The 27,610-nt window shown below is 37.6% G+C and overlaps 1 protein-coding gene across 1 annotated transcript; it reads right to left on the bottom strand.

Moving 5' to 3' along the window:
- Nucleotides 1-10,831: 10,831 nt before the first annotated feature.
- Nucleotides 10,832-15,176, bottom strand: atpaf1 (ATP synthase mitochondrial F1 complex assembly factor 1). The gene is made up of 9 exons (XM_041039450.1): nucleotides 14,962-15,176; nucleotides 13,883-13,991; nucleotides 13,542-13,604; nucleotides 13,149-13,211; nucleotides 12,937-12,987; nucleotides 12,546-12,593; nucleotides 12,166-12,261; nucleotides 11,520-11,627; nucleotides 10,832-11,355 (listed from the first exon to the last, which is right to left on the bottom strand). The coding sequence occupies exons 1-9, from the start codon at nucleotides 15,174-15,176 to the stop codon at nucleotides 11,173-11,175; spliced, it is 936 nt and encodes a 311-aa protein (XP_040895384.1). The 3' UTR covers nucleotides 10,832-11,172.
- Between the last annotated feature and the right edge of the window lie 12,434 nt (nucleotides 15,177-27,610).

The following is a 27,610-nucleotide window of genomic DNA, read 5'->3' as shown; positions in this document are numbered from 1 at the left end:
CGTCATAGTATAGTAAGGCGTTTTTTTCGGCCAAAAAAAGTCCAAATTTTTTTCGACCTCATAATGTCATAAAAAACGTCATAGTATAGTAAGGCGTCAAAATCGGCCAAAAAAAGTAAAAAAAAAAATTTGACCTCAAAATGTCATAAAAAACGTCATAGTATAGTAAGGCGTCAAAATCAGCCAAAAAAAGTCAAAATTTTTTTCCACCTCAAAATGTCATAAAAAACGTCATAGTATAGTAAGGCGTTTTTTTTTTTTGGCCAAAAAAAGTAACAATTTTTTTTTTACCTAAAAATGTCATATAAATGGACATAGTATAGTAAGGCCTCAAAATCGGCCAAAAAAGTCAAAAATTTTTTCGACCTCAAAATGTCATAAAAAACGTCATAGTATAGTAAGGCGTTTTTTTCAGCCAAAAAAAGTCAAAATTTTTTTGGACCTCAAAATGTCATAAAAAACGTCATAGTATAGTAAGGCGTTTTTTTCGGCCAAAAAAAGTCAAAAATTTTTTTGACCTCAAAATGTCATAAAAAACGTCATAGTATAGTAAGGCGTCAAAATCGGCCAAAAACAGTCAAAATTTTTTTCGACCTCAAAATGTCATAAAAAACGTCATAGTATAGTAAGGCGTTTTTTTCGGCCAAAAAAAGTCCAAATTTTTTTCGACCTCAAAATGTCATAAAAAACGTCATAGTATAGTAAGGCGTTTTTTTCGGCCAAAAAAAGTCACAATTTTTTTTTGACCTCAAAATGTCATAAAAAATGTCATAGTATAGTAAGGCATCAAAATCGGCCAAAAAAAGTCAAAAAATCTTTTTGGACTTTTTTCGTCATAAAAAATGTCATAGTATAGTAAGGCGTTTTTTTTTTTCGGCCAAAAAAAGTCAAAAATTTTTTCGACCTCAAAATGTCATAAAAAACGTCATAGTATAGTGAGGCGTTTTTTTTTTTCGGCCAAAAAAAGTCCAAATCTTTTTTTACCTCAAAATGTCATAAAAAACGTCATAGTATAGTAAGGCGTCAAAATCGGCCAAAAAAGTCAAAATTTTTTTCGACCTCAAAATGTCATAAAAAACGTCATAGTATAGTAAGGCGTTTTTTTCAGCCAAAAAAAGTCAAAATTTTTTTTGACCTCAATATGTCATAAAAAACGTCATAGTATAGTATGGCGTTTTTTTTTTCGTGCAAAAAAAAGTCAAAATTTTTTTTGACCTCAAAATGTCATAAAAAACGTCATAGTATAGTAAGGCGTTTTTTTCGGCCAAAAAAAGTCAAAAAAAAATTTGACCTCAAAATGTCATAAAAAACGTCATAGTATAGTAAGGCGTTTTTTTCGGCCAAAAAAAGTCAACATTTTTTTCGACCTCAAAATGTCATAAAAAACGTCATAGTATAGTAAGGCGTCAAAATCGGCCAAAAAAAGTCAAAAAAAAATTTGACCTCAAAATGTCATAAAAAACGTCATAGTATAGTAAGGCGTTTTTTTCGGCCAAAAAAAGTCCAAATTTTTTTCGACCTCAAAATGTCATAAAAAACGTCATAGTATAGTAAGGCGTTTTTTTCGGCCAAAAAAAGTCAAAAAAAAATTTGACCTCAAAATGTCATAAAAAACGTCATAGTATAGTAAGGCTTCAAAATCGGACAAAAAAAGTCAAAATTTTTTCGACCTCAAAATGTCATAAAAAACGTCATAGTATAGTAAAGCGTTTTTTTCGGCCAAAAAAAGTCAAAAATTTTTTCGACCTCAAAATGTCATAAAAAACGTCACAGTATAGTAAGGCGTTTTTTTCGGCCAAAAAAAGTCAAAAAATTTTTTGACCTCAAAATGTCATAAAAAACGTCATAGTATAGTAAGGCGTCAAAATCGGGCAAAAAAAGTCAAAAAAAAATTTGACCTCAAAATGTCATAAAAAACGTCATAGTATAGTAAGGCGTTTTTTTCGGCCAAAAAAAGTCAAAATTTTTTTCGACCTCAAAATGTCATAAAAAACGTCATAGTATAGTAAGGCGTTTTTTTCGGCCAAAAAAAGTCCAAATTTTTTTCGACCTCAAAATGTCATAAAAAACGTCATAGTATAGTAAGGCGTCAAAATCGGGCAAAAAAAGTCAAAAAAAAATTTGACCTCAAAATGTCATAAAAAACATCATAGTATAGTAAGGCGTTTTTTTCGGCCAAAAAAAGTCAAAATTTTTTTCGACCTCAAAATGTCATAAAAAACGTCATAGTATAGTAAGGCGTTTTTTTCGGCCAAAAAAAGTCAAAAAAAATTTGACCTCAAAATGTCATAAAAAACGTCATAGTATAGTAAGGCGTCAAAATCGGCCAAAAAAAGTCAAAAAAAATTTTGACCTCAAAATGTCATAAAAAACATCATAGTATAGTAAGGCGTTTTTTTCGGCCAAAAAAAGTCAAAATTTTTTTGGACCTCAAAATGTCATAAAAAACGTCATAGTATAGTAAGGCGTTTTTTTCGGCCAAAAAAAGTCCAAATTTTTTTCGACCTCAAAATGTCATAAAAAACGTCATAGTATAGTAAGGCGTCAAAATCGGCCAAAAGAAGTCAAAAAAAAATTTGACCTCAAAATGTCATAAAAAACGTCATAGTATAGTAAGGCGTTTTTTTCGGCCAAAAAAAGTCCAAATGTTTTTCGACCTCAAAATGTCATAAAAAACGTCATAGTATAGTAAGGCGTTTTTTTCGGCCAAAAAAAGTCAAAATTTTTTTGGACCTCAAAATGTCATAAAAAAACGTCATAGTATAGTGAGGCGTTTTTTTCGGCCAAAAAAAGTCCAAATTTTTTTCGACCTCATAATGTCATAAAAAACGTCATAGTATAGTAAGGCGTCAAAATCAGCCAAAAAAAGTCCAAATTTTTTTCGACCTCAAAATGTCATAAAAAACGTCATAGTATAGTAAGGCGTTTTTTTCGGCCAAAAAAAGTCAAAATTTTTTTCGACCTCAAAATGTCATAAAAAACGTCATAGTATAGTAAGGCGTTTTTTTCTGCCAAAAGAAGTCAAAAAATTTTTTGACCTCAAAATGTCATAAAAAACGTCATAGTATAGTAAGGCGTCAAAATCGGCCAAAAAAAGTCCAAATTTTTTATGACCTCAAAATGTCATAAAAAACGTCATAGTATAGTAAGGCGTTTTTTTCTGCCAAAAGAAGTCAAAAAATTTTTTGACCTCAAAATGTCATAAAAAACGTCATAGTATAGTAAGGCGTCAAAATCGGCCAAAAAAAGTCCAAATTTTTTATGACCTCAAAATGTCATAAAAAACGTCATAGTATAGTAAGGCGTTTTTTTTTTTTTGGCCAAAAAAAGTAACAATTTTTTTTTTACCTAAAAATGTCATATAAATGGACATAGTATAGTAAGGCCTCAAAATCGGCCAAAAAAGTCAAAATTTTTTTCGACCTCAAAATGTCATAAAAAACGTCATAGTATAGTAAGGCGTTTTTTTCAGCCAAAAAAAGTCAAAAATTTTTTTGACCTCAAAATGTCATAAAAAACGTCATAGTATAGTAAGGCGTTTTTTTCGGCCAAAAACAGTCAAAATTTTTTTGGACCTCAAAATGTCATAAAAAACGTCATAGTATAGTAAGGCGTTTTTTTCGGCCAAAATAAGTCAAAATTTTTTTCGACCTCAAAATGTCATAAAAAACGTCATAGTATAGTAAGCCGTTTTTTTCGGCCAAAAAAAGTCACAATTTTTTTTTGACCTCAAAATGTCATAAAAAATGTCATAGTATAGTAAGGCATCAAAATCGGCCAAAAAAAGTCAAAAATTTTTTTTGGACTTTTTTCGTCATATAAAATGTCATAGTATAGTAAGGCGTTTTTTTTTTTCGGCCAAAAAAAGTCAAAAATATTTTCGACCTCAAAATGTCATAAAAAACGTCATAGTATAGTAAGGCGTTTTTTTCTGCCAAAAGAAGTCAAAAAATTTTTTGACCTCAAAATGTCATAAAAAACGTCATAGTATAGTAAGGCGTCAAAATCGGCCAAAAAAAGTCCAAATTTTTTATGACCTCAAAATGTCATAAAAAACGTCATAGTATAGTAAGGCGTTTTTTTTCGGCCAAAAAAAGTCACAATTTTTTTTTGACCTCAAAATGTAATAAAAAACGTCATAGTATAGTAAGGCATCAAAATCGGCCAAAAAAAGTCAAATTTTTTTTTGACCTCAAAATGTCATAAAAAATGTCATAGTATAGTAAGGCGGTTTTTTTTTTGGCCAAAAAAAGTCACAATTTTTTTTTACCTCAAAATGTCATAAAAAACGTCATAGTATAGTAAGGCGTTTTTTTCGGCCAAAAAAAGTCAAAAATTTTTTCGACCTCAAAATGTCATAAAAAACAACATAGTATAGTAGGCGTTTTTTTCGGCCAAAAAAAGTCAAAAAAAAATTTGACCTCAAAATGTCATAAAAAACGTCATAGTATAGTAAGGCGTCAAAATCGGCCAAAGAAAGTCAAAAAAATTTTTTGACCTCAAAATGTCATAAAAAACGTCATAGTATAGTAAGGCGTCAAAATCGGCCAAAAAAAGTTAAAAAAAAATTTGACCTCAAAATGTCATAAAAAACATCATAGTATAGTAAGGCGTTTTTTTCGGCCAAAAAAAGTCAACATTTTTTTGGACCTCAAAATGTCATAAAAAACGTCATAGTATAGTAAGGCGTTTTTTTCGGCCAAAAAAAGTCCAAATTTTTTTCGACCTTAAAATGTCATAAAAAACGTCATAGTATAGTAAGGCGTCAAAATCGGCCAAAAAAAGTAAAAAAAAAATTTGACCTCAAAATGTCATAAAAAACGTCATAGTATAGTAAGGCGTTTTTTTTTTTGGCCAAAAAAAGTAACAATTTTTTTTTTACCTAAAAATGTCATATAAATGGACATAGTATAGTAAGGCCTCAAAATCGGCCAAAAAAGTCAAAATTTTTTTCGACCTCAAAATGTCATAAAAAACGTCATAGTATAGTAAGGCGTTTTTTTTTTTTTGGCCAAAAAAAGTAACAATTTTTTTTTTACCTAAAAATGTCATATAAATGGACATAGTATAGTAAGGCCTCAAAATCGGCCAAAAAAGTCAAAATTTTTTTCGACCTCAAAATGTCATAAAAAACGTCATAGTATAGTACGGCGTTTTTTTCAGCCAAAAAAAGTCAAAAATTTTTTTGACCTCAAAATGTCATAAAAATCGTCATAGTATAGTAAGGCGTCAAAATCGGCCAAAAAAGGTCAAAAAAAAATTTGACCTCAAAATGTCATAAAAAACGTCATAGTATAGTAAGGCGTCAAAATCGGCCAAAAAAAGTCAAAAAAAAATTTGACCTCAAAATGTCATAAAAAGCGTCATAGTATAGTAAGGCGTTTTTTTCGGCCCAAAAAAGTCAAAAATTTTTTTGACCTCAAAATGTCATAAAAAACGTCATAGTATAGTAAGGCGTCAAAATCAGCCAAAAAAAGTCAAAATTTTTTTCGACCTCAAAATGTCATAAAAAACGTCATAGTATAGTAAGGCGTCAAAATCAGCCAAAAAAAGTCAAAAATATTTTTTGACCTCAAAATGTCATAAAAAACGTCATAGTATAGTAAGGCGTTTTTTTCGGCCAAAAAAAGTCAAAAATTTTTTTGACCTCAAAATGTCATAAAAAACGTCATAGTATAGTAAGGCGTCAAAATCAGCCAAAAAAAGTCAAAAATTTTTTCGACCTCAAAATGTCATAAAAAACGTCATAGTATAGTAAGGCGTTTTTTTCGGCCAAAAAAAGTCCAAATTTTTTTGGACCTCAAAATGTCATAAAAAACGTCATAGTATAGTAAGGCGTTTTTTTCGGCCAAAAAAAGTCAAAACTTTTTTTGACCTCAAAATGTCATAAAAAACGTCATAGTATAGTAAGGCGTCAAAATCAGCCAAAAAAAGTCAAAATTTTTTTCGACCTCAAAATGTCATAAAAAAAACATCATAGTATAGTAAGGCGTTTTTTTCGGCCAAAAAAAGTCAAAATTTTTTTCGACCTCAAAATGTCATAAAAAACGTCATAGTATAGTAAGGCGTTTTTTTCGGCCAAAAAAAGTCAAAAAAAAATTTGACCTCAAAATGTCATAAAAAACGTCATAGTATAGTAAGGCGTCAAAATCGGCCAAAAAAAGTCAAAAAATTTTTTCGACCTCAAAATGTCATAAAAAACGTCATAGTATAGTAAGGCGTTTTTTTCGGCCAAAAAAAGTCCAAATTTTTTTGGACCTCAAAATGTCATAAAAAACGTCATAGTATAGTAAGGCGTTTTTTTCGGCCAAAAAAAGTCAAAACTTTTTTTGACCTCAAAATGTCATAAAAAACGTCATAGTATAGTAAGGCGTCAAAATCAGCCAAAAAAAGTCAAAATTTTTTTCGACCTCAAAATGTCATAAAAAAAACATCATAGTATAGTAAGGCGTTTTTTTCGGCCAAAAAAAGTCAAAATTTTTTTCGACCTCAAAATGTCATAAAAAACGTCATAGTATAGTAAGGCGTTTTTTTCGGCCAAAAAAAGTCAAAAAAAAATTTGACCTCAAAATGTCATAAAAAACGTCATAGTATAGTAAGGCGTCAAAATCGGCCAAAAAAAGTCAAAAAAATTTTTCGACCTCAAAATGTCATAAAAAACGTCATAGTATAGTAAGGCGTTTTTTTCGGCCAAAAAAAGTCAAAATTTTTTTCGACCTCAAAATGTCATAAAAAACGTCATAGTATAGTAAGGCGTTTTTTTATCGGCCAAAAAAAGTAACAATTTTTTTTAACCTAAAAATGTCATATAAATGGACATAGTATAGTAAGGCGTCAAAATCGGCCAAAAAAAGTCAAAAAAAAAATTGACCTCAAAATGTCATAAAAAACGTCATAGTATAGTAAAGCGTTTTTTTTTTCAGCCAAAAAAAGTCACAATTTTTTTTAACCTAAAAATGTCATAAAAATGGACATAGTATAGTAAGGTGTCAAAATCGGCCAAAAAAAGTCATATTTTTGCATGACCTCAAAATGTCATGAAAAACGTCATAGTATAGTAAGGCGTTTTTTTATCGGCCAAAAAAAGTAACAATTTTTTTTAACCTAAAAATGTCATATAAATGGACATAGTATAGTAAGGCGTCAAAATCGGCCAAAAAAAGTCATATTTTAGTAAGACCTCAAAGCCTAAATAACAATAAAATGGTTGTGGTACAAAAAAATTCACCCGCTTAAAATTCTTACATAAATTCTGGCGTGGTTACGTTGAGCGACAGCTTCATAGTCAGGCACTGGCAGTTAGCTCTTTGCTAAAGCTTCGACTGGGCTAGGCAGCTACATCCAAAGGCCACCGGCTACCTCCAGCGGTGTAGTGGTGGGCAGATCAATCAAAATATTGATAGTATCGATACCAAGTTGGTATTGGTATTGGAATGATACTAGCCTGGTGAGATTGATTCTTTACTTTAAGCTCCGCTCTTGTTTGCAATGCTGCGGTTTCAGCAAAGAGGAAACAGCCAGGTCGCCGTACTCGCTGCTGTGTCAGCGCAGAGCAGGCACACTTTGCTCCCCCTCCCCCCTGGATGTTGCGCCATCATGTGAGTCACGTGACGTGACTTAGACGCACAAAGCAAACAAGCAAGTTGCCGGCTCAGGTTCATCAGCACAGGGAGAAAATACAACAGAAGAATGGCAGAGAGGAAGAGGAGTGCCGTGTGGCTGTATTTTCATACCGAAAACGAGACAACAGCAAAATGTGGGATTTGTAAAAAGCTAGTCAAGTATAGTGGAAACACTATTATTTACATTTTGACCAGTTGTTGTTTTTGTTGTTGAGAATTTTAATTTAACTTTTGTATTATAGTTTCTCAACAGTACTTGTTTGTTTTAATTTGTTTACTGGTTTGTGTGCACTTTTTATTTAAGATTTCTGATCTTAAATAAAAAGTAGTATAAAAATAGTATAATAAATAATAAAGCATTTTCTATTTAATTATAAACTTTGTCCTAATTCTGTCTTGGGTTTTAACTATTTAATAATAAAAAAGGAAACATCACAAAAAACACTTAAGGTCATGAAAATTAATTGAGATTTAGCAATTCAATGACGCATCCACCTTATTTATTGAAAAGTATTGGTATCGGTATCAGTATCGGTGATACTGGCCCGTATATACTTGGTATCGGATCGATACCAAAATATGCAGTATCGCACACCACCACTGTCGTGTATGTGTGTAGCTGCCGCTTAGCTTGTTAGCCTAGCTGATTAGCATTACGCTAGCTCCACCAAATATGGAAAGTACACTCCCACTATGTCTGTGAATGTTCTCATTCACTCCCACTAAAATCCAAGATGGCGCAGCTCAAATGCCCATGGTTTGGTCACAAAACCGACTCCCTGAAACCAATGGGTGACGTCACGGGTGCTACGTCCATGTTTTATACAGTCTATGAACCTAACGTTAGACTGGGATGATTCCGCACCGCTGGACTGGGTGAAACTAATATTTTGCATATTAAGGGGGAATACGAACGGCCCCTCCCAATTTGAGATGATCCTTGTTTCTACTGAAATGTGATTGGCTCAGCCATTCAGTCAGTCATCAAACTGTCAAAAGAAAACAAGAAAGACGGGCCAGGTAAATTAAGAAAGAAGCCACAGACACACATACACACTTAATTGCTTTTATTTGAGCAAAACGACATGCAAGCAATACACAAAGCATGTTCTTTTCCATGTTTTCATGCTACCAAATAAAGCAGAAATTGAACAGAATTTTGCCAGTCTTTTTGCCTAGCCGCGCACACGCGCACACACACACACACACTAGTTTTAATTTTTAAATAAACATAGTGTTTGAGTATGCATAGTATGTGTGAGCATATGTAGCTTAGTTTAGTACGCTTTACTTACTGTATATCATGTATATCATTAAATTGTTTTTATATTGCAAAAAAAGTATTCATGTTAAAATCACAATTCCACTTACATCCGTTGTGCGATCGGGTAAAAGGCCTCTCCAAACCAAGCTCCTGGGCTGAATTTCAACCCCAGCCCGCCCCTGAGTATGACCTCAATAAAAGATTAATTATTATTTCAAGTGCTGTGGTGTTATAGTTTGTAAGGAACTGACCTCCGGGTACGAGCGCTCGCTGTGTGTCGCGGTCACACAGGGTCGAGCTAGTTGGGTCGGACTCAGGGACTGTCGTGTAGTGGTGGGCAGATCGATCCAAATATCGATAGTATTGATACCAAGTTGGTATTGGTATTGGAATGATACTAGCCTGGTGAGATCGATTCTTTACTTTAAGCTCCGCTCTTGTTTGCAATGCTGCGGTTTCAGCAAAGAGGAAACAGCCAGGTCGCCGTACTCGCTGCTCCTGTGTCAGCGCAGAGCAGGCACACTTTGCTCCCCCGCCCCCCTAGATGTTGCGCCGTCACGTGAGTCACGTGACGTGACTTAGACGCACAAAGCAAACAAGCAAGTTGCCGGCTCAGGTTCATCAGCACAGGGAGAAAATGCAACAGAAGAATTGCAGAGAGGAAGAGGAGCGCCGTGTGGCTGTAACAGCAAAATGTGGGATTTGTAAAAAGCTAGTCAGGTATAGTGGAAACACTATTATTTATATTTTGACCAGTTGTTGTTTTTGTTGTTGAGAATTTTAATTTAATTTTTGTATTATAGTTTCTCAACAGTACTTGTTTGTTTTAATTTGTTTACTGGTTTGCGTGCACTTTTTATTTGAGATTTTTCAAAAAAAAATTTGATAAAGCATTTTCTATTTAATTATAAACTTTGTCCTAATTCTGTCTTGGGTTTTAACTATTCAATAATAAAAAAGGAAACAAAAAACACTTAAGGTCATGAAAATTAATTGAGATTTAGCAATTCAATGACGCATCCACCTTATTTATTGAAAAGTATCGGTATCGGTGATACTGGCCCGTATTTACTTGGTATTGGATCAATACCAAAATATGCAGTATCGCACACCACTACTGTTGTGTATGCGTGTAGCTGCCGCTTAGCTTGTTAGCCTAGCTGATTAGCATTACGCTAACTCGGTTGCTCTGAGCTAAGTGGGGGGGTGGTTCCTCAAGTACAACAGATTCAGTTATCTCTAGAGGAGGTCTGGTTCCCAAGTCTGCTTTCACAGCGGCCCTGACACCTTCACTGGGGCACATCTAAAGCCGCAGCATGTAGAATCTGAAGATATCTGATTTTGACGTCCCAAAGTGGAAACTTCAATAAGACACTGTGGCAAAAACAGGTGCACACTGCAGATTACTATTACGCAGTAAAGAAGCATGATCACACAGGCTGCACATGCTGCATTCCCACACATCAGTAAGTAAACTGGCGAGTAGAACTATTATTACAGAGAGGAACGATGGAACGAAGACTATGGACATACAGCCCTCCGAGCTGTAATAAACTGGAATTAACGTTTAAAGGGATAGTGACCTCACACTTGATAATTGTGTGACATCTGACAGTTCTATCACCAAACCCTTGAAACCTTAATTGGATGTAATGTATCAACTCACAGTGAAATAACCACCGTGCACCAAAGACAATGACTGAATCAAACAAAACTTTTCACCAGTGCCACTCCCCCCCAAAAAAAATCAAAAGGCAAGTGAAACTCAGATCATCCAACAACCTGTTACTGTTGGAAAAACACTAGCGCAGGTGATCGTGTGATTCAAAGAAACTTTTCTTGTGTATTTATGTTTTTTGTGTGTGTGTGGACCAAACTTCTTTCACTGAGACTTCCCTGGGTGGACACTGCAAAGGCTTTTTTGAGAAGAAGAGGAGGAAAAATCTGTCAGAATGTGAAGAATTATTTTGATGAGTTATTTATTAATTATTGAACTGATCATTATGACATTATTCTTCTGCAAATTTATGCACAATGAAACGATGGGTAGCAGATGTCTGAGATGATCAAGTCCCAGACAGAGTTCAGTTTAAGCTCCTTTAAGATGTTTTGCCCGAATCACAGCTGCAAATATATATATATACAGTATGAAGAAGAGGTGTATCCCAGTGGAGAGTGCTGAGGAAAGAAGTGCATGTCTATGTGTGACTTTAAATGAAGGCCAACAGTTCCAAGGAATCAGACAGCAGATGGTCTGATGGTGATTTCGGTCCATCTCTGGTCTCCCTACGAGCCTCCAGGGGAAACTGCTGGCCCCAAGCCGCTCTGTTCCAGCTCTGCTATCACTGACATGTGTTTGAAGTCTGCCGGGCAGTGGTTAAACGTCTCCACCAACCGGTACGTCTCCTGCCTCTGTGTACCGTAGAACAGCTGCACCTGATTGGCCAAGCACTGAGCCTGGTGGACAGTCTGGGGGAGGGGGCGGGAGGACAGAGGACAGACAGTTAGACAATATCTAGCTGATACATCAGCTTTGCTTTGTGGTCCAGCTCTGATATAAGAACAAGGCCAAAACTATGTGGACATCCAAACAATACATTCATCAGGTGAGTCCATGCAAGTGAAGGACTTACTACAAACTTGGGGTCCATCTCAGCCGTCATGAGGACCACACCCTTCTCCTCCTTCAGGTCTGGGTAGTGGTAGAGGATCAGCTGACTCGGAGCGTTCTCGCCCAGCATCTGGACACGTCAGGAAGAACATGTTATACGTTTTATATTTTCTAATGATTTTAAAGATGAAAATTCCTCAAAGTTCAGCAGTTTTTATAAGCTGCTGGTTTCCAGTTTAGGTCTACTGCAACATTACATTACATTACATTACATTACATTACATTGCCTAAGTTCCCAAGTTATATTGAAATTATTAACTGTTTTGACATGACAGAAAAAATTATAATTTGTGTTCAGTTTAAAGCTGCAATTCATAACTTTGTGAACATTGAAATTATAGAACACATAGCGAAGCATCTTTTGCTGCATTTGTTAAGTTGGTTCAGCTCATTGTTGCTGGAATTCAGAGAAAATATTATCAACAATCTATGTAACATGATCTTCAAAGCTATTTACTGAAGGGGTGAAGTTAGCCAGAACTTGCATTGTCAGCTGGCCGATTGTTTGTATTTCAAGTTTATGTGTATATGAAAGCAGAACAGTAGAAGCCTGGACAGTGTCAGACTTTCCCAGCAGCATGTGAACGTGTCAGCGTGCAGCAGTTTACCTGGACGTTGATGAGGGAAGTGAAGTGGAGCTCGTGTCCAGACCACTGACCCACGAAGAACTCGTAACCCTCCTTCTGAGGCAACGCGTACAGGAACTGTGACGGAAAACCGCAGAGAGAGGGGTCACCATGGTGATGAGAGTGAGAGGAAAAAAAAATGTGATGCACATTCTGGCTGGTAGATTGGAAATTATTCATGATCAGATTATTCATTACTTGCTCTCATGATTTCAAATGTTGGGCATCTGATACTTTGCATTCATTCTGCCGGAACCTGTTTTTTTTTTAACGATATATGACAGACTGATGATCTTTGTTCTCCAGTTTAGTCTCTGCAGTTTTTCATCAACATGTTTCAGACGGAGCAGCTGTGAACTTACCATCGGGCAGGACTTTGACCTGCTGAAAATCATCTCATAGATCTGTGCCTGTAACAAAGGGAAGAAATTTTATTAGATCATTAAGAGGCGTGCTGTGAATGTTGTTCATTCATGGCAAAATCTATACAACTGTCTGTTTATCAAAAACATATTTACAAGCTTTGTTGTCCACTATGTTAGACAGTTATATAAAGAATATCAAAACAGAAAAAAAAAATATTTTTGTGCACAACCAATTACGAAAAATGCAAAATCACTTTGAATCCTGGACAAGAATTGTGTTTGATTATATTGCTTTTAAAGTAGATATTAGTCAAAGAGGTAAATAAAATAACTCAAACATTTGGAAGATTCTGTGATGTAGTAACTTGGTGTTTGGTGTTAGACTCACTGGGATGACGGCGCTAATCGTGTCCTTCGTGGAATAATATTTCATCCAAAGCTGAGAAAAGAACACAGAGGGTTAAAACAAACAACAGTTTCAGGTACCACAGTAAACCACACTGCACGAAGAGATGCAGCTGTACGAGGTTAGAGAAATGCTGATGTGCACTGAAAAAACGGCTGAAGCTAACCAACCCCCCAGCCCCCTCTCAGGCTCACCTCTGCGATCTCCTCACCCGTCTTGTCCTGGATCATGTCCATGTTGAGGATGGAGCCCAGCGTCTGAAGAACAGCAAATTACACAGTCTACCATCACACACTCCATCATCATCATCATCATCATCATCATCATCATCATCATCACACAGAAAACAATCGTCAGACGTCGACACATTAATGTCATTAAATGGCTTTGCTTTTGTTTGACTGTTAGTTCAGACTCATTTCTGACTTGATGACTAGTGCATTTGGAATTGAGATTTATTTTTTGAAATATGTTTCTAAATTAAAAAAAACATAAAAATCGATCAGAATAAACTTGAAGAGAAGTAAAAACAATATTATGCAAGATCAGGAGGACTAAACTGCTCCCCTTCTTATCTCTTATCTCACCTTGTTCTTTGTGAAACCTCCAGATGCTCCGTCACTGGCAGCCATCTTGTCCCTTTTCTCTAGCTGCAAAGATTCAAAAGTCACATCATGTTCCTGAGAAACATATTCTCCATTCCTTTTCCATGATGTTAATGACTATGGGTTCACATGAGCACTATTTCAACCCACACTGTTACCAGTTAAAAGGTAAAAAGATTTGTGTAAAAGTCTGATGAGTTTCAGTGATCTCATTACTAATGCGTGTAAATGTGTCTGTGTTTCAATTTCTGATATTAAATTAATGACTTTCACGGAGTCCAGGACCCTGTTCTGTCCTGTACTGAACTCAGCTGATACTCCACCTCCTGTTCCATGAGCCTGACGAATTCTGCCTGCTTCGAGTGTCCGAGCACTTCCTTCTTGGCCTCATGACGTTTCTCCACTCGGGCATTGTACTCCTGTGGTTTGGTGCTGAAAACAAGTCAGACAAACACCAAACGAACTGATCAGCATTTAACAGGATTAATCTGTTCAACATCTGTGTGTGTACAAAAATGAAATTCATTAATTAAATTAAAATTAAAACTTAAAACTAATAATTTACAGTTTTGGTGAATGTACTTTTCCTCAACCTTACTTTCTACATTTCCCAGAATGCCTTGGAACTAACTCAGCTTAATAAAGCAACACACTTTCAGCACATTAACTACAAGTTATGTTTGCATCATTTTTCAGAGGAAAACCATCAGTTTCTACAAAGACTTCCAACCTTGCATCCAGTTATTTAATTACATTAATTTCACTGCACTATGAAATGTTCATGTACCAAATGTATTGGTACCCAGAAGCTGACTCTCAAATATCAGAGTCCTTTAACACATCACCACAATAAAATGATTTCTAATAGTGGGGAGGGTTTAGCTTTAAAAATTGTCACCTCAAGTTAACCACTTAATCCTCCCATAGGCCTATTATTTGTGATAACGATTCCTGCGGTTATAGTTAGATGAGAGATAAGTTGCAGGCCAACATTTAAAATGTGTCCAGTGACTGAATTACTTCTTGTCTAACAACTCCAACAATCTATAGATTTCAACTCTTAGTGTAATAACCGTTTCCAGAAACCTTTGTTTATTTGAAATCCCAAAGACTTTCCTTGAGAATGCTCACTAAATCAATCACCACACCTGCGTTACGTTAGACTCTGGTTGAAACAACTAATGAGAGAACAACTGGAGGGTCACCTGTAAATGCTTATTTTTAACGGTGGATACATGGTTTGAGTTTAAAAGTAAGCCGAATATATGATTATCACGTCAGAATTTCAAAGTAGTCATATGCGATTGTCTAAATAATATTTACACTGGTCAAAAAGCAAATCACTTTTAAAATAACGGATTTTTCAGCGAAGATTCGGAGAACGCGCTGTTAGCACGCTAACCTGCGCAGCTTCTGGATCTTGTCCTGGTACTTGCTGTAGTACGGGTTCTCCTCCAGCTCCGGCTCCTTCCGCATTGAGAAGGCTCGGAACTGTGACGGGACCAGCCCGGGGATTAATGTCCTGATGCCGGTGGCCCTGACCGCTAACATGCCCCGGTACAAACATGACATTTGTACCATAGCAGCCGCCATCTTTCCATCGCTCCCGTCGCACATCTATAATGTTCCGCCGGGGAGCAGGTTTTACACATTGGTTCCGCCAAAAGATGAGTACTGAGAAACTGTTGTGAAAGTACAGTAAAACACAGATTAAAACATCGCAATAATTATACGAATAAGTATTATTATTGTGATTTTTAAATAACTAATAATAAAACTCTAAAGTTGTAAAAAGTTGTTAAAAAAAGACCACAAAAATAATAGAACAAACACTGGATTATTTAATATATGTTCATAATGTTTGTGTTCATAATGTTTTTTAAAAAATCCAAACGATCAAAAATAAACAAATAAATTAAAAAAGAGTTAAAAGAAAAGCTAAAAAAAAGCAGATTGGGAACCAAAAGCTGGTATTTGATATTTGATGACACAACAAGCTTAGTTTTCCTGTGGCCACTCAAAGAAAATCACAAATAAATATTTCACTGTGAGAAAATCTTAGTCTAAGAAGGCAAGACATCTATTTTGTGATTATCACAAAATATTAGTTATTTGTAAGGATCACAGAAATAGAGTTATTTTCACCATGATCTCATAAAAACATTTTCTGATTTCAGACACACAAACTTGTGTTGTGATAACAGAGTTCTTATGATGACCATCTGTATTTGGGTAGTACAAAACAAGTGTGTGGACTCCTGAGCATTTCACTCATGCATGATCACAGGTGTTAATCTGCTGATCAAACAGCTTCCGGTCTTCTGGTTTCAGTCTTTCCACCAGATGTTGATCCAGCTGCAGGGATCTGATCCCATACAGACTTATTAGAGAGACTTCAGGGAGATCCAGCCCTGATTCTGGGCCACAAGACCTAGCAGACAGTCTTCAAACCTGCCACAGCTTTTTGAGTCTCGCCCTGACAAATTGTGACCAGTAGAGGTCACTATAGACTTTCATTGAAACCTGCTTGACTATTCTCTACAGTGCATGCATGTGAGCAGCATTCAGTACATTAGAGCCCTCACTGTTATCTGAACACTGCAGATTATCACAGCTTTCTACCTCCAAACAGCTCAAACAGCTCAGGTCAACAAACCAATAAATAAAGGAAAGAGTCGAAAAAAAATTCTGCTGAAATTGTCTATAGTCATGTACTGATGCACTGACTGCACTGTGGTCATAGACCCACACTCATGTACATGCCTCTGTGTGTGTGTGTTTAAATTTAATGAGATGTGTGTTTTACTGATGACAGTCTGAGTGCTTCTGTATTTATTTTCCATGGCCAAATTATTTTTAAATGACTAATCAATAAGCAAAACATCTGGGAGCTGATCACTGTGCATCTGGGCAGATGATGACGCCGTTCGGTGTTTATACATGGCAGCTGCACTACAAAGGTCAGTGAATGCACAACGCAGGCAAACAAAACTGCAGGTTCAAGAAATAAAAATTATGAGAACATTATGAAACATTTTCTGGAGCTGAAGACAAAATTACAATGCAGTAACTGAATGTTTGATTTTTTTGTTACTGTGGAACTCCAGAGGATGGGAGGATGTCCACCTTTGACACATGAATCACACATCATAATTACTAAGAACAAAATGGTTTTGTTCTTAAAAATGTGATGGGTTTTCCTCTTGTGTGATTCTTAAGATTTATTTTATTTTTTCATATTTAAGATTATTTTTCTCATCTGTCTCCATCAGCAGGACCCAATGTAGCCTCACAGCTCACAGTGTTGTAATGTGTGTGTGTGTGTGTGTGAGTTTTGGCCATAGCTGCAAATTAGTCATTTCTCCACCTCTCAAATCGCCAAAAAAAAAAAAAAAAAAAAAAAAAAATTCAACATAAAGGTCATTTACACCTGTCTTGAAGAAACAACAGAAACCATGAATTATTCAGATTTAGTTTCTGTCTCATCTTGTTCCATTTAAATAACCTGTCAGTCAATTCAAGAATTTCAGTGAATTGTGAATGATGTGTTCTGGGTTTTGGTGCTGGGACAACCATTTTACTCACACTTGGATCACAGCCTTTAAAACTAACCTGAGGTCTCAGTCTTTACAGCACAGAGTAACATGGAGGTACTGCTCATTGGTTACCTATGATGTATTTCACAATATTTGTGTGTGTTCACATGATGTTACCCTCTGAGCTTCTGTCTGATCTGCTGGTGAAAGCAGTGCTGTGGTCACCACTATCAGACAGGAAATTAACAACATGTATAAAAACTCTGTGTAAGTCTAAGTTTTGTTAGACTTAACCTGCCAGGGTAATGATCAGTGTACTGTATCAACTTAAATAAAATGTTTAGTTTTTTTTTTTTATCAACACTTTTTAATCCTTTATGCAGCCCACTTGGAGGTGAAGCTCTCTCTGTATTCGGGACAGGTGTGAAAACAGGAGGTAACAGTTGGGAGGTGGTCATAGATCACCCAGTGTCACTTCTTAATGCTATGAATGGCTCCTTGATTTGATCTTTTAGATCTCAGGTCAGGTAATGGTCATCCTGTGATTTAAACTACACATGTAGTGTGAATCTCATGGCCAGTTTTAATCTGGTTTTATTTACAATTGCAATAAAGAACTTCCCCTGTTGTTACTGTTGATTCTGTTCATCTCATCTGCAGCTGCTCACCAGAAACAAGATTTGAACACAAGTCAGACAATTCTGGAATAAGTGGACAAGATGTAAATTCTCACCACACCAGCTCAACTGATGTGAATTTTACAACTAAATCCTGTCGACTGTTCATGTATGTGGTTCTAGTGTTACTCTGTGCTTTGTGTTCTGCAGATTTGTCTGTGACAGTAAACACAGCCCCATCCTGCTGTCAGACTCTGACCAGTTTCTTTAATCTGCTCTCAGCTTCTGTTTTTTCTCTTTTCTCATTGACCCCTCCTCCTCTCTCTCTCTCTCTCTCTCTCTCTCTCTGTCTCTCTCTCTCTCTATCTCTCTGCATTCTCTCGCTCTCTTTGTTATGGGGGTCCTGCATGGAGGATGTATATTTTATGTGCGGCTCTGGAGGCTTTTACCATTAATTATAGAGAAACACTAAGCTCTCCATTTGCCGGACAGATGTTATTTTTTACTTAAGGAGAGAAAGGGGACTGTTCCATAATTCAGAGGTAATCCCGCTCACCAGAGAACAAATAAATAAATGAATAAATAAATAAAGCAAAAGCAAAGACCACAAACATTTGGTACACTGCTTCTGCGTGTAACGCAGCAGCCGACACACACGCACAGATTTCCTCTGTGTTCAGCCTTTAAGTGCCTTCCATGTAATAAATATGGAACAGCTGCTCTATCATTTCATTTTTTATTCAATCTGCTTCTCCCAAAGTATTTCACAAAATCACACACACACACACACACACACACACACACACACACACACACACACACACACACACACACACACACACACACACACACAATGCAACCGTTTTTACCTTCAGAACAATAGATTTGTAAAAAAAAGTTTTTCAAAACTGAAATGTTTGGTACAAATCTGGAGGAAAATGGAGGTCATGTCCTGTGCGGGATTTAGGATTTTGAAAATTTGTGTATTATACCACTCACTTCTTCTTTTTTTTCACTGCTGATTCTGATGTTTAAATATGTTGATTTTTGGCTGGTTTTGGGCAAAAAACTAAAAACAATCAATTACTAAGGATTTATTTTCAGCTTTTAAACAACCTTTGAGCCATAGGGTGGGAGGATTGAATGAACAAAAATACACCTGAATAAATAAAATGTGATTTTAAAAAAAATTGTTCAGTTTTGTGTCTTGTCAAAAAAAATTCCCATGTTTCTAAAATCCTGGTTATTGCTCTGGTATTTCCCATTGTATGTATATTGTAAATGCCTAACTGACTAATGCAAAGTCAGTAATAGATCAGTTCTTGTGGAAATAAGATGATTTCTCAGAATGTACTGAAAAATAAGCCTCAGTTTATGAGCTTGAATGACAGTAAAATATGTCAGAATATCTGACATAAATACTTGTCTATTACATACATACATATTTTACATAATTTCTCCAAAAGTCAATTAATCTTGAATTCTTTCGGCCAGTTGTAAACCCTGGATTTCTTGCTCATCATCTTATACTAATTTTCCAAAAAACTAATTTATCCTCTGAAATCCTGTGTTCCCTCACATTTCTCCTTAAGAAGCTTTAAAAGAAAACATTTTATTCTGTCTGTATGAACTTGTTCCAATTCATTAGAGAATTAACATCCTGTTTCTACTGAGTGAAATATTCACATAGAAGATAGAAAATTCCATCTGCTGATGCTGATGAAGATCATGTGTGTAATGACATAAAGTGTCAGAACTTGGACCCTACTGTGAGGTTGTTTTTGAGTTTTTCTGGCTGCACAGATTCATCAGACTGGATGTTTCCCCAACATTTGGCCTGAAATGTTTGATATGTTTGGAAACTTCAGAAACATCGGAACTTCTTCTTCTTTCGGGAAATCACAGGACAAAACAGAAAATGCAGAATATTTCACACAGTATGATAATTAGTGCTGGAAAAAATAGATCCAGAATTTACTGAACATGAGATTTGACTTAATTGAAGTAACTGTATGGTGAAATCTGAGGGGAAAACTAGAATTTAGGAGCCTAAATAAATGTGGAAAAACCTCAAAATGTATCTGTTTTTCTTGCAGATCCTGAAAATGATCCTGCTCCATGTTATGAGCAGCTCAGTCATGTTTTCGTGTGCAGTCTCGGTCTGCCACGGTGGCATCAGTCCGAGTGGAAATGTGTGCGATGAGGTTTGATTACAAGCCTTGGGGTTTTCAGGGTCTTGGGACCACTCACTTACCCTCCCTATGGCAAGCTAAAATCGCACCCCTGGGCCGGTGGATGACCCTTATCCACGCCTCCTGCGCACACACACACACGCACTCACCCATACACACGGTTAAGCACTCACACACATACACACTCAATGAAAAAGGGTCGGGCTTGGCAGAGCAATCCCATCGTTTTAGAGAGGGATCCCATTAAAAGTGCATGAGTGTGTCTGTCTAGGAATCAAGACACCCACTCTGCTGCTCAGCCGATAGCTCTGTATGTGTATGTGTACATATGTGTGTGTGTGTTATTTATTCATACACAGAGTCATTAGGGCATCCTGTGGCAGGCATCACTCACTTCCCACACACTGAAGAGCTGCAGAAGGCCAAATGAAATTTGAAAATTTTGCTGCTTTATCTGCAGGTCTGGGATTTCAGGTCGTCGTGGGATCTTTAATTTGACCTCTGACCCTGAATTAGACAATAACCATGCTGCAAACACGCAATCTTCACACATCATGTGAAAAAATGCAGAAAATAAATGACACACCCAAGGTATATTTCTTGGAGGTGAGGGATTTTCGGGTTGGAGTTTTATGGCACCGATCAATCGTCTCAGCCTGGCAGCGTTTCAGGAGCTGCCTGCTCTCAGCTTTTTCTGGCTCAGACCTGAAATTTAACATTTTTCATTTACATTAAAAGACATTAAGGTTCAAACGTTGAACCAGCAGCTCTCACAGAACCAGAGGAATAATTAAGTTAGATTAGGGAAAAAGGAGAAGTCACTGAATATTGCAAACACCCCACAAAATATTTTATGATGCAACATTTTGTCAGGTTCCTTTCACTCACTTTCGTTTTTATGTTGCTGTTTGTCTTGGGTGTGTACACTGTCTAACAGTTTAGATTAAACACCAACTCTTATTAGACAAAATAAAATAAATTCAGGTTTATATGTCATTGAATAAGACAATTCACCTGTCAAAACAGTTTTGATCAATAAGATGAGAAGTTAAATCCATGATTAAAAATCCAAAATACTTGAGTTAATATTATTGAAATATTGTTTTAAAAAAGTAATTTGAACAAATTTATCAGACTGATTTTATATACACACATAAAGCCTCCTGCACATGTCAGCGTGGGACAGAATAATAAACCTTGTCATAAATCTTACCTACATTTGTTATTACCTCGATTACAGGTAAAGTCCGTGTCACACCAAATGAATAAACAGGTATTATTCACTTATGTCCACATTCGTCAAAAAAAAGTAAAACCTAAACAATTTTAAAAGTTAAATTTATGTTCGCTGATCACAAATAAACGCTCATCGCATCTCACTGTTTCAGGTCATGCTCAAAGAAAAAGAGAATAAATTAAATTAAAACCAGTTAAACTAAATCCTGCTCACGCTCTCAGTAAAGATAAAAACAGCCCCACTTCATGTGTCTCACCTAAACACCTTCTTTACGCCTCTCCCGCGCCTCCGTGGTCGATGTGAACGGAGCGGTGTGATGCTCAGACGAGCCCCGAGCAGAGAGAGAGCACTGCGGCAGGCTGCCGCCGCTGCCGCCGCTGAGCTGCGTGTCCTGCTCTGAGCAGCAGGCGGCGCTGCTCGCACGCAAAACGGGCGGGGCTCCGAGGCCACAGAGGGGCCAGAGCGGAGCAGCTGGTCCAAATAACAACTGACTCACGGTCCAGAGAGGTCAGAGCTGCCCTGAGAAACAAAACACACTGCTCAGTTTCACTTTCACTGCAGGTTATTTTGGTCAAGATGAATAGATGCGTATTGATTATTGGTGATTTACTTCTTGGTCCCTGATGTTTAAATTCTGACCTGTAATATGGAGAAAAGTGTTAATGTTTTAATTAAAAAAAAGTTTTTTTCTTCGTCTCGTGTTTCAGTTCTTAGTTCATGTTCACTTTCTCTCCTGTCTTTCTTTTTCTCTCTTCTTTCGTCTCCTTGATTCCTCTGAACTTCTGTCCTCTTGTTCTCTTCTTTTCTTCTTCCTCTTCTCTCTATTCTCCTCTTTCCTTTCCTTTTGTTCGCTTTTGTTTCCTCTTCTCTTCATGTCTTCTTCCCTCACACATTATTGGTTTCTCTCCGTTGTGCCTTTCCTTTCTTTCCTTATTGCCTGTCCTTATTTGTTTGCTCACTTTATTCCTCCATTCTGTCCTCTCTTCTTCCTCTCCTTCCTAATTTCTCCTCTACTCTTTCATTTCCTTGTTTCCCGTCTTCTTTTTTTTACTCCCTTATATCCACTGCCTTGCATGATATCGCCTTTTTCTTTTCTTTCCTTCTTCATCACCTCTTATTGCCACTGGTCTTATTTTTTCTCCTCTCCTCACCCCCCCTCTCTTGCTTCTTAATTTTGACATGTCACATTCTTCCTCCCCCCTTGTTTTTTCCTCTATTCATTCCCTAACACCTTGTTCCCCTCTCCTCTCCTTTCACTCTTTCTCCCATCTCCTTCCATCGTCTCCTTCTTTCCTCTTCTCATTTTCTTTCTTCCTTTCTCTCTATCCTCTGCTCTTTTTTCTTCTGTCTTCTCTCCTCCATCCTCTACTTTACTCCTCCCTCTCCTCCTCACTTCTATCTCTCCTGACGTCCTCTTTTTCCTCCCTTCTCTTCTTCTCTGTCCTGGCCACGCTCCAAGGACGGATGAGGGGGAGCATCCGGAGCGCGCTCAGTGGTGCTGACAGCTGTCACTTTGGCTGGTGCTAATGCAGACGGGCTAACCTGAAATGAGCAGGGACAGGCCTGAAGCTCAGCGCGTCACTGACCGCCGCCTCCTCCTCCTCCTCCTCCTCTTCCATGGGGAGAGGCAGCAGCAGAGTACGTGGAGAGGGCTGAGGTGCAGGGTGCTGTGGTGGGCTGGGAGAGATAAGGTGGCGGATATAAGGGGTCAGCGGGGTCACAGTGTGGTTAGCACTGACAGCAGGGCTCTGAAAGAGATCCAGCAGCAGTGCTAAAGTGAGAGGCAGAAAACAAGACAGGGCGAGAAGGAAGGAAATAGAAAACAGTGAAGGAAGAAGTGAGGAGGAGGAGGAGTGATGAAGAACACTGATGAGCACTGGCTCCTTATTTTAATGATAAAAAATACCCCTCTCCAAAAAAAAACCCTTTTAATAAGAGTTTATAAGCTGAAATTAAAAGCTTATTTTTGACCCTGGAAGCAGTTGTTGGTAAATCTCACTGTGAGGTCCATGTCCAAGGTCAAGAAAAAACTTTTGGTCTCAACTTTTATGCTCCCTTACATTTATATTATGACCCTTTGTGGGGTCCCAAACCAGAAGTTGAAACCATGGCATTGAGAGAGGGGAGATAGGATGAGAGAGAGTGTTAGAGAAACAATGTAAGGATAAAGTGACAGTTGTGTCTAAGGACTCGAGCTCATTATAACAGCTGGTGTCAGTCTTTGTCTTTCCCCCCGTATCTCTATGAATGTCAGATGCATGCTCACTTTAACTGTGTGTGTGTGTGTTTGTGTGTGTTTGTGCGTCCCACTCTGTGCATATCCACAGTGCGTGCTGATTCAGCTTGTTATCTGATGGAGCCATAGACAGAATGAGTTTAAATCTCAGCATCGCCTCAAGCTCTCACACTGCTTCATCTACTGTTTGCTCTTTCTCTCTCTCTCTCTCTCACACACACACACACGCACACACACACACAAACTCATACTGCACTGAATTCACAGGTACACACACATGCTATAAGTGAGAGGTACAATAGAAACACAAAAGTAAGAAAGAAAAACATGGTATTTAACAGAAAGTTTGAATGGCTTTAAAGTGCCTCCTCTAGAGAAAGGGAAGTATCTGGACACAGGTTACACCCGTATGTGATATTTGAAAACCATGAGCATTAATGCTGCTCTAACAGCCTCCAGTCTCCTAATGTCCTCCTATAGGTCCCATACTGATGTCTTGTGATAAGATCTGGCTCACAGTCAGTGTTCCAGTCTCTGTGCTGACCAGTCAAGGTCTTCCACACCAAACTGGGAAAAGCCTTTTTTATGGCTTTGTGCAAAGGGACAAAAAAAAATGCAGCCAACTATTTAATCTGTGGGGAAAAAAAACCCAAAATAATCACCATATGATATTCCTGTTTAAGTATAATGTTGTGTGTGTGAGTGACCAGAAGTTTAACATATCCAGTCAAGGTTTTACAGGGTAATGACTCTCATTTTGGGATTATCCCAAATTAAAAATTAATAAATTTTATAAGCAGCCCCTCTGGGAAATTTGGCTCAGGGCCTGGTGAGCCTGTACTGGAGTAATAATCAGGATAATCTGCTTGTAATAGCTGGATTACAGCAGGTTAGGGAGACTGTACTCTTCAGCAGAGCCCTCCTCTGGATCTAAACTCAAATTCATTAATCAACTAATTCCAGTCCCAGGCCTGCTTAGAGACGCCGAGGGACTGAGCAGAGCCCCGAGACAGGGAGCTTCAACTGACTGCTTTGTTTAAACCCATAAAACTTGATTTTGTTCTTTTCTTCAATAGAAAAAACAAGTTTTCCTCCTTTATTCATCATCAGCATGAATTTGTTGAAATGAAGAAGAACAGAACCGCTTCAGTTGCTTTTGTTGTGTTACACATTTGTAGAGATTCTCACTGGTGGTTTGTTGACTCTTCTGTTGCTCTTTCTGCCAGGTGAGACTGTTGCTGACAGAAATCCACAATATCGCCTCACCCTCCTGATAAAATCCTTGGAGGTTCAAACTGGGCTGCTCATAATCATAGTCTGAAGAGCTGAAACAAACACAAGTTCAAGAAAAATCATCAAGGTGTCTTTATCTGTACCAGGGTCAGTGCTGGAGGTCACATCTACAAGAAAACACACACACACGGCACCGAAAACAAACTCTAATCTGTGACCCCCCACCCCCCTCCCACTCATGTAGCTGCCGTCCCCTCTGCGGGGCCACAGGTCCAGTGTGAAACGCACGCAAACATTTAAATATTTCAGATCGTACTTTCACTCACCAACCGACCGACCGACTGGCCAACCAGCCAACACACACACACACACACACACACACACGAGAGAGAGACGGCGCCGACAGCTTCATAAATAGTCCATGAGGAATGAGTGGCCCCTCCTCACCACAACCTGTCAAAGGCCCACAATGATTTATTGATTTCTTTATTTGTCACATAAAAAGGGAAACTGGCTCCTCGTGTCTTTCTCTTTTTTCTCACTCATCTTCTTCTTCCCATTGTCCCTGCTCTGAAAAAAGAAAAAAAAAAAAACTCTGAGAGGACAAATCACCACTTGACAGGCTGAACAAGAGGGAATTCCCTGTCTGATGTGTGTGTGTGTGTGACTCTTCGGTGGTGTTGTCATCGACCCTATCATTATCAGTCCATTTCTTTCTTTCTTTCTCATTTAACAGTATTTTATTTACCATTGAGAGCAGTGAGGTAATGTGTTACCATGTAAATGAATTACAGAAGGGTTAAATTAACTTTCTATTCATTCTTTCTTTCCTCTTCCTTCCTGCTTTCCTTTCCTTTCCTCTCTTTCCTCATTCGTTTCCTTTCCTTGAAGCCATAATTCCTTTCTCCTTCTTCCTGTCTCTTCTCTTATTCTCCTTCTTCCCTTGTTTCATTTGCTTCCTTCTCTTTCATTCCTGTTTCCCTCCATCGCCCTCTCCGTTCATCTCTTCTCCTTTCCCTCCCTTCTCATTTCCCTTTCTTCCTTATTCGTTTTACTTTGACCCTTCCTGTCCTTTTCTCCTTTGCTTGTTTCCTCCTCTTCATTCCCCTTTTCATTCCAGTTTCCTTTCCTTTTTATTCTTTCTTTCCTTTTTCAAATTATATATAAATAACATGAATCCCTTCCTCCCTGTTACAGACACTGTCATATTTTCCTGTCCTGCTCCACTATCCTGCACTTAAAGACCTAAACACACACACACACACACACACACACACACACACACACACACACACACACACACACACACACACACACGCACTACTTTAGATGTTACATGAGGCTCTACAGAGCGTCTTTCAGTCCCAGAGCAGCAGAGGTTGACAGGGACAGTCATGTGCAGCTGAGGACACAAGGTTGACAGAACAATGAGACGTCTTCAGGTTCTCTTATTCCCTCCAGACTTCCTCTTCTCTTTCACTCACCTTCAGTCTGTCCTCTCCCTCCAAAGCAAACCTCAGTCCCTCTCATTTATACGTATTCACCCCTCCCTCTCCATCTGTCTGTCTCCTCTTCCTCCCCCCGCCTCTCTGTCCATCCATCCCTCTCTGTCCCCCCTCTGTCTATCTGTCCCCTGCTTTCAGAGCCTCTCTGAGCACTGGCAGCCTGTCGATGAGAAGCATTGGTTGGCGGCCGGCGCAGTCGATGACCCTGACAGTGTGCAGTTATCGTTCTAATTAAGATGCCACACTTGAGTTAAACCGCAGCATTAGAATTTGATGGGGAATTGATCAGGGTGTCAGAGGCGGAGTGAGACAGAGGGAGGGAGGCGGGGAGGGGGAGATGTGGTGGGATGGTGAAAGGCATAATGTAAGAGGACTTATTTAGAGACGGGACGAGTAATAAACAGGATGTTAGAGACAGAAGTTTGACAGACAGAAAGAGACAAAAAAGCAGATGAGAATACAGCTTGTCTGCTCTTGCCAATTTACATCTAAATCCAATGTTCAGAGCCAGGGCAGGAGGTTGTGTGTCCAATGTGTTGTGTAGTTATGAATGTGTTGTGGACGTACAGTGCCTCTGAACAACACTCAGATGAAGGTCTGATTGACTGAAAGCTTAGACCGGGTGTAAATTGGACATACAATGAGGAAAAGCTGATGCTGTTTTTGTTTTTTGTTTACTGTTATGTTATCGACATTATTTTATTGCACAATAACGAAGTAGAACTGAGCCGAAAAGGCTAACAGAAAAAAGTTAGTTTGAGCCAAATTTCCTACAAACATTTAAATACAAACCAAACCAAACTGAACATGTGATATTTTACAGAACAGATGCCATTTTCTTTTTGTGTGTTGTTACTTTGAATTCCTGAGATATTAATGAGTTCACTGTTTTCTGCTTTTCTTTCTTATTTGCACCTGAGGACCACTGTTTATACATAAAGGACTTTATTAAGAAATTCCATCAAATGTATTGATACTAAAATACTGAATATACTGTATGAAGCATTATTCACATGCTGCTCATGTATTATGTATCATGTAAAATATAAATATCTTGAATATAAATATCTTACAAGACATTAGAATAAATCGAAGTAATTAGAAATTATTTGTTTTTATTATCTGATGTGATGTGATGTTTTGTTTAACTTTGGTGGGAATTCAAAGATTTTAAGAAAAGATTTTCCCCTCAGAAAAAGCTAATAATTGCTAAAAATCGCTACTGTGGGTTTCAGATGGCTTTGTGAATTGTTTCTATTTCCTCATTTCTATTTTTTTCAGTCTTGCATTAATCTTTTCATTTATTTCCATTTATCCACCTCTGAGTGCACTTTGATCCATAACCTGACTGTGACTGTGTAGAGCCTCCTGTATGTTTGTGGAGTCTGAGGAGCAGGAGGTCAAAGGTTAAGATAATCCTTGATTCCACTTGATCACCAAGTCAATAGCATCAGTGACAGGAGCTGAGTGTGTGTGTGTGTGTGTGTGTGGGTGT

The sequence above is a fragment of the Toxotes jaculatrix genome, chromosome 6 (assembly GCF_017976425.1).
Source record: "Toxotes jaculatrix isolate fToxJac2 chromosome 6, fToxJac2.pri, whole genome shotgun sequence".
Lineage (NCBI taxonomy): Eukaryota > Metazoa > Chordata > Actinopteri > Toxotidae > Toxotes > Toxotes jaculatrix.
Note: the sequence above shows the minus strand (reverse complement) of the source record. Positions and strands in the feature narration are given on the sequence as shown.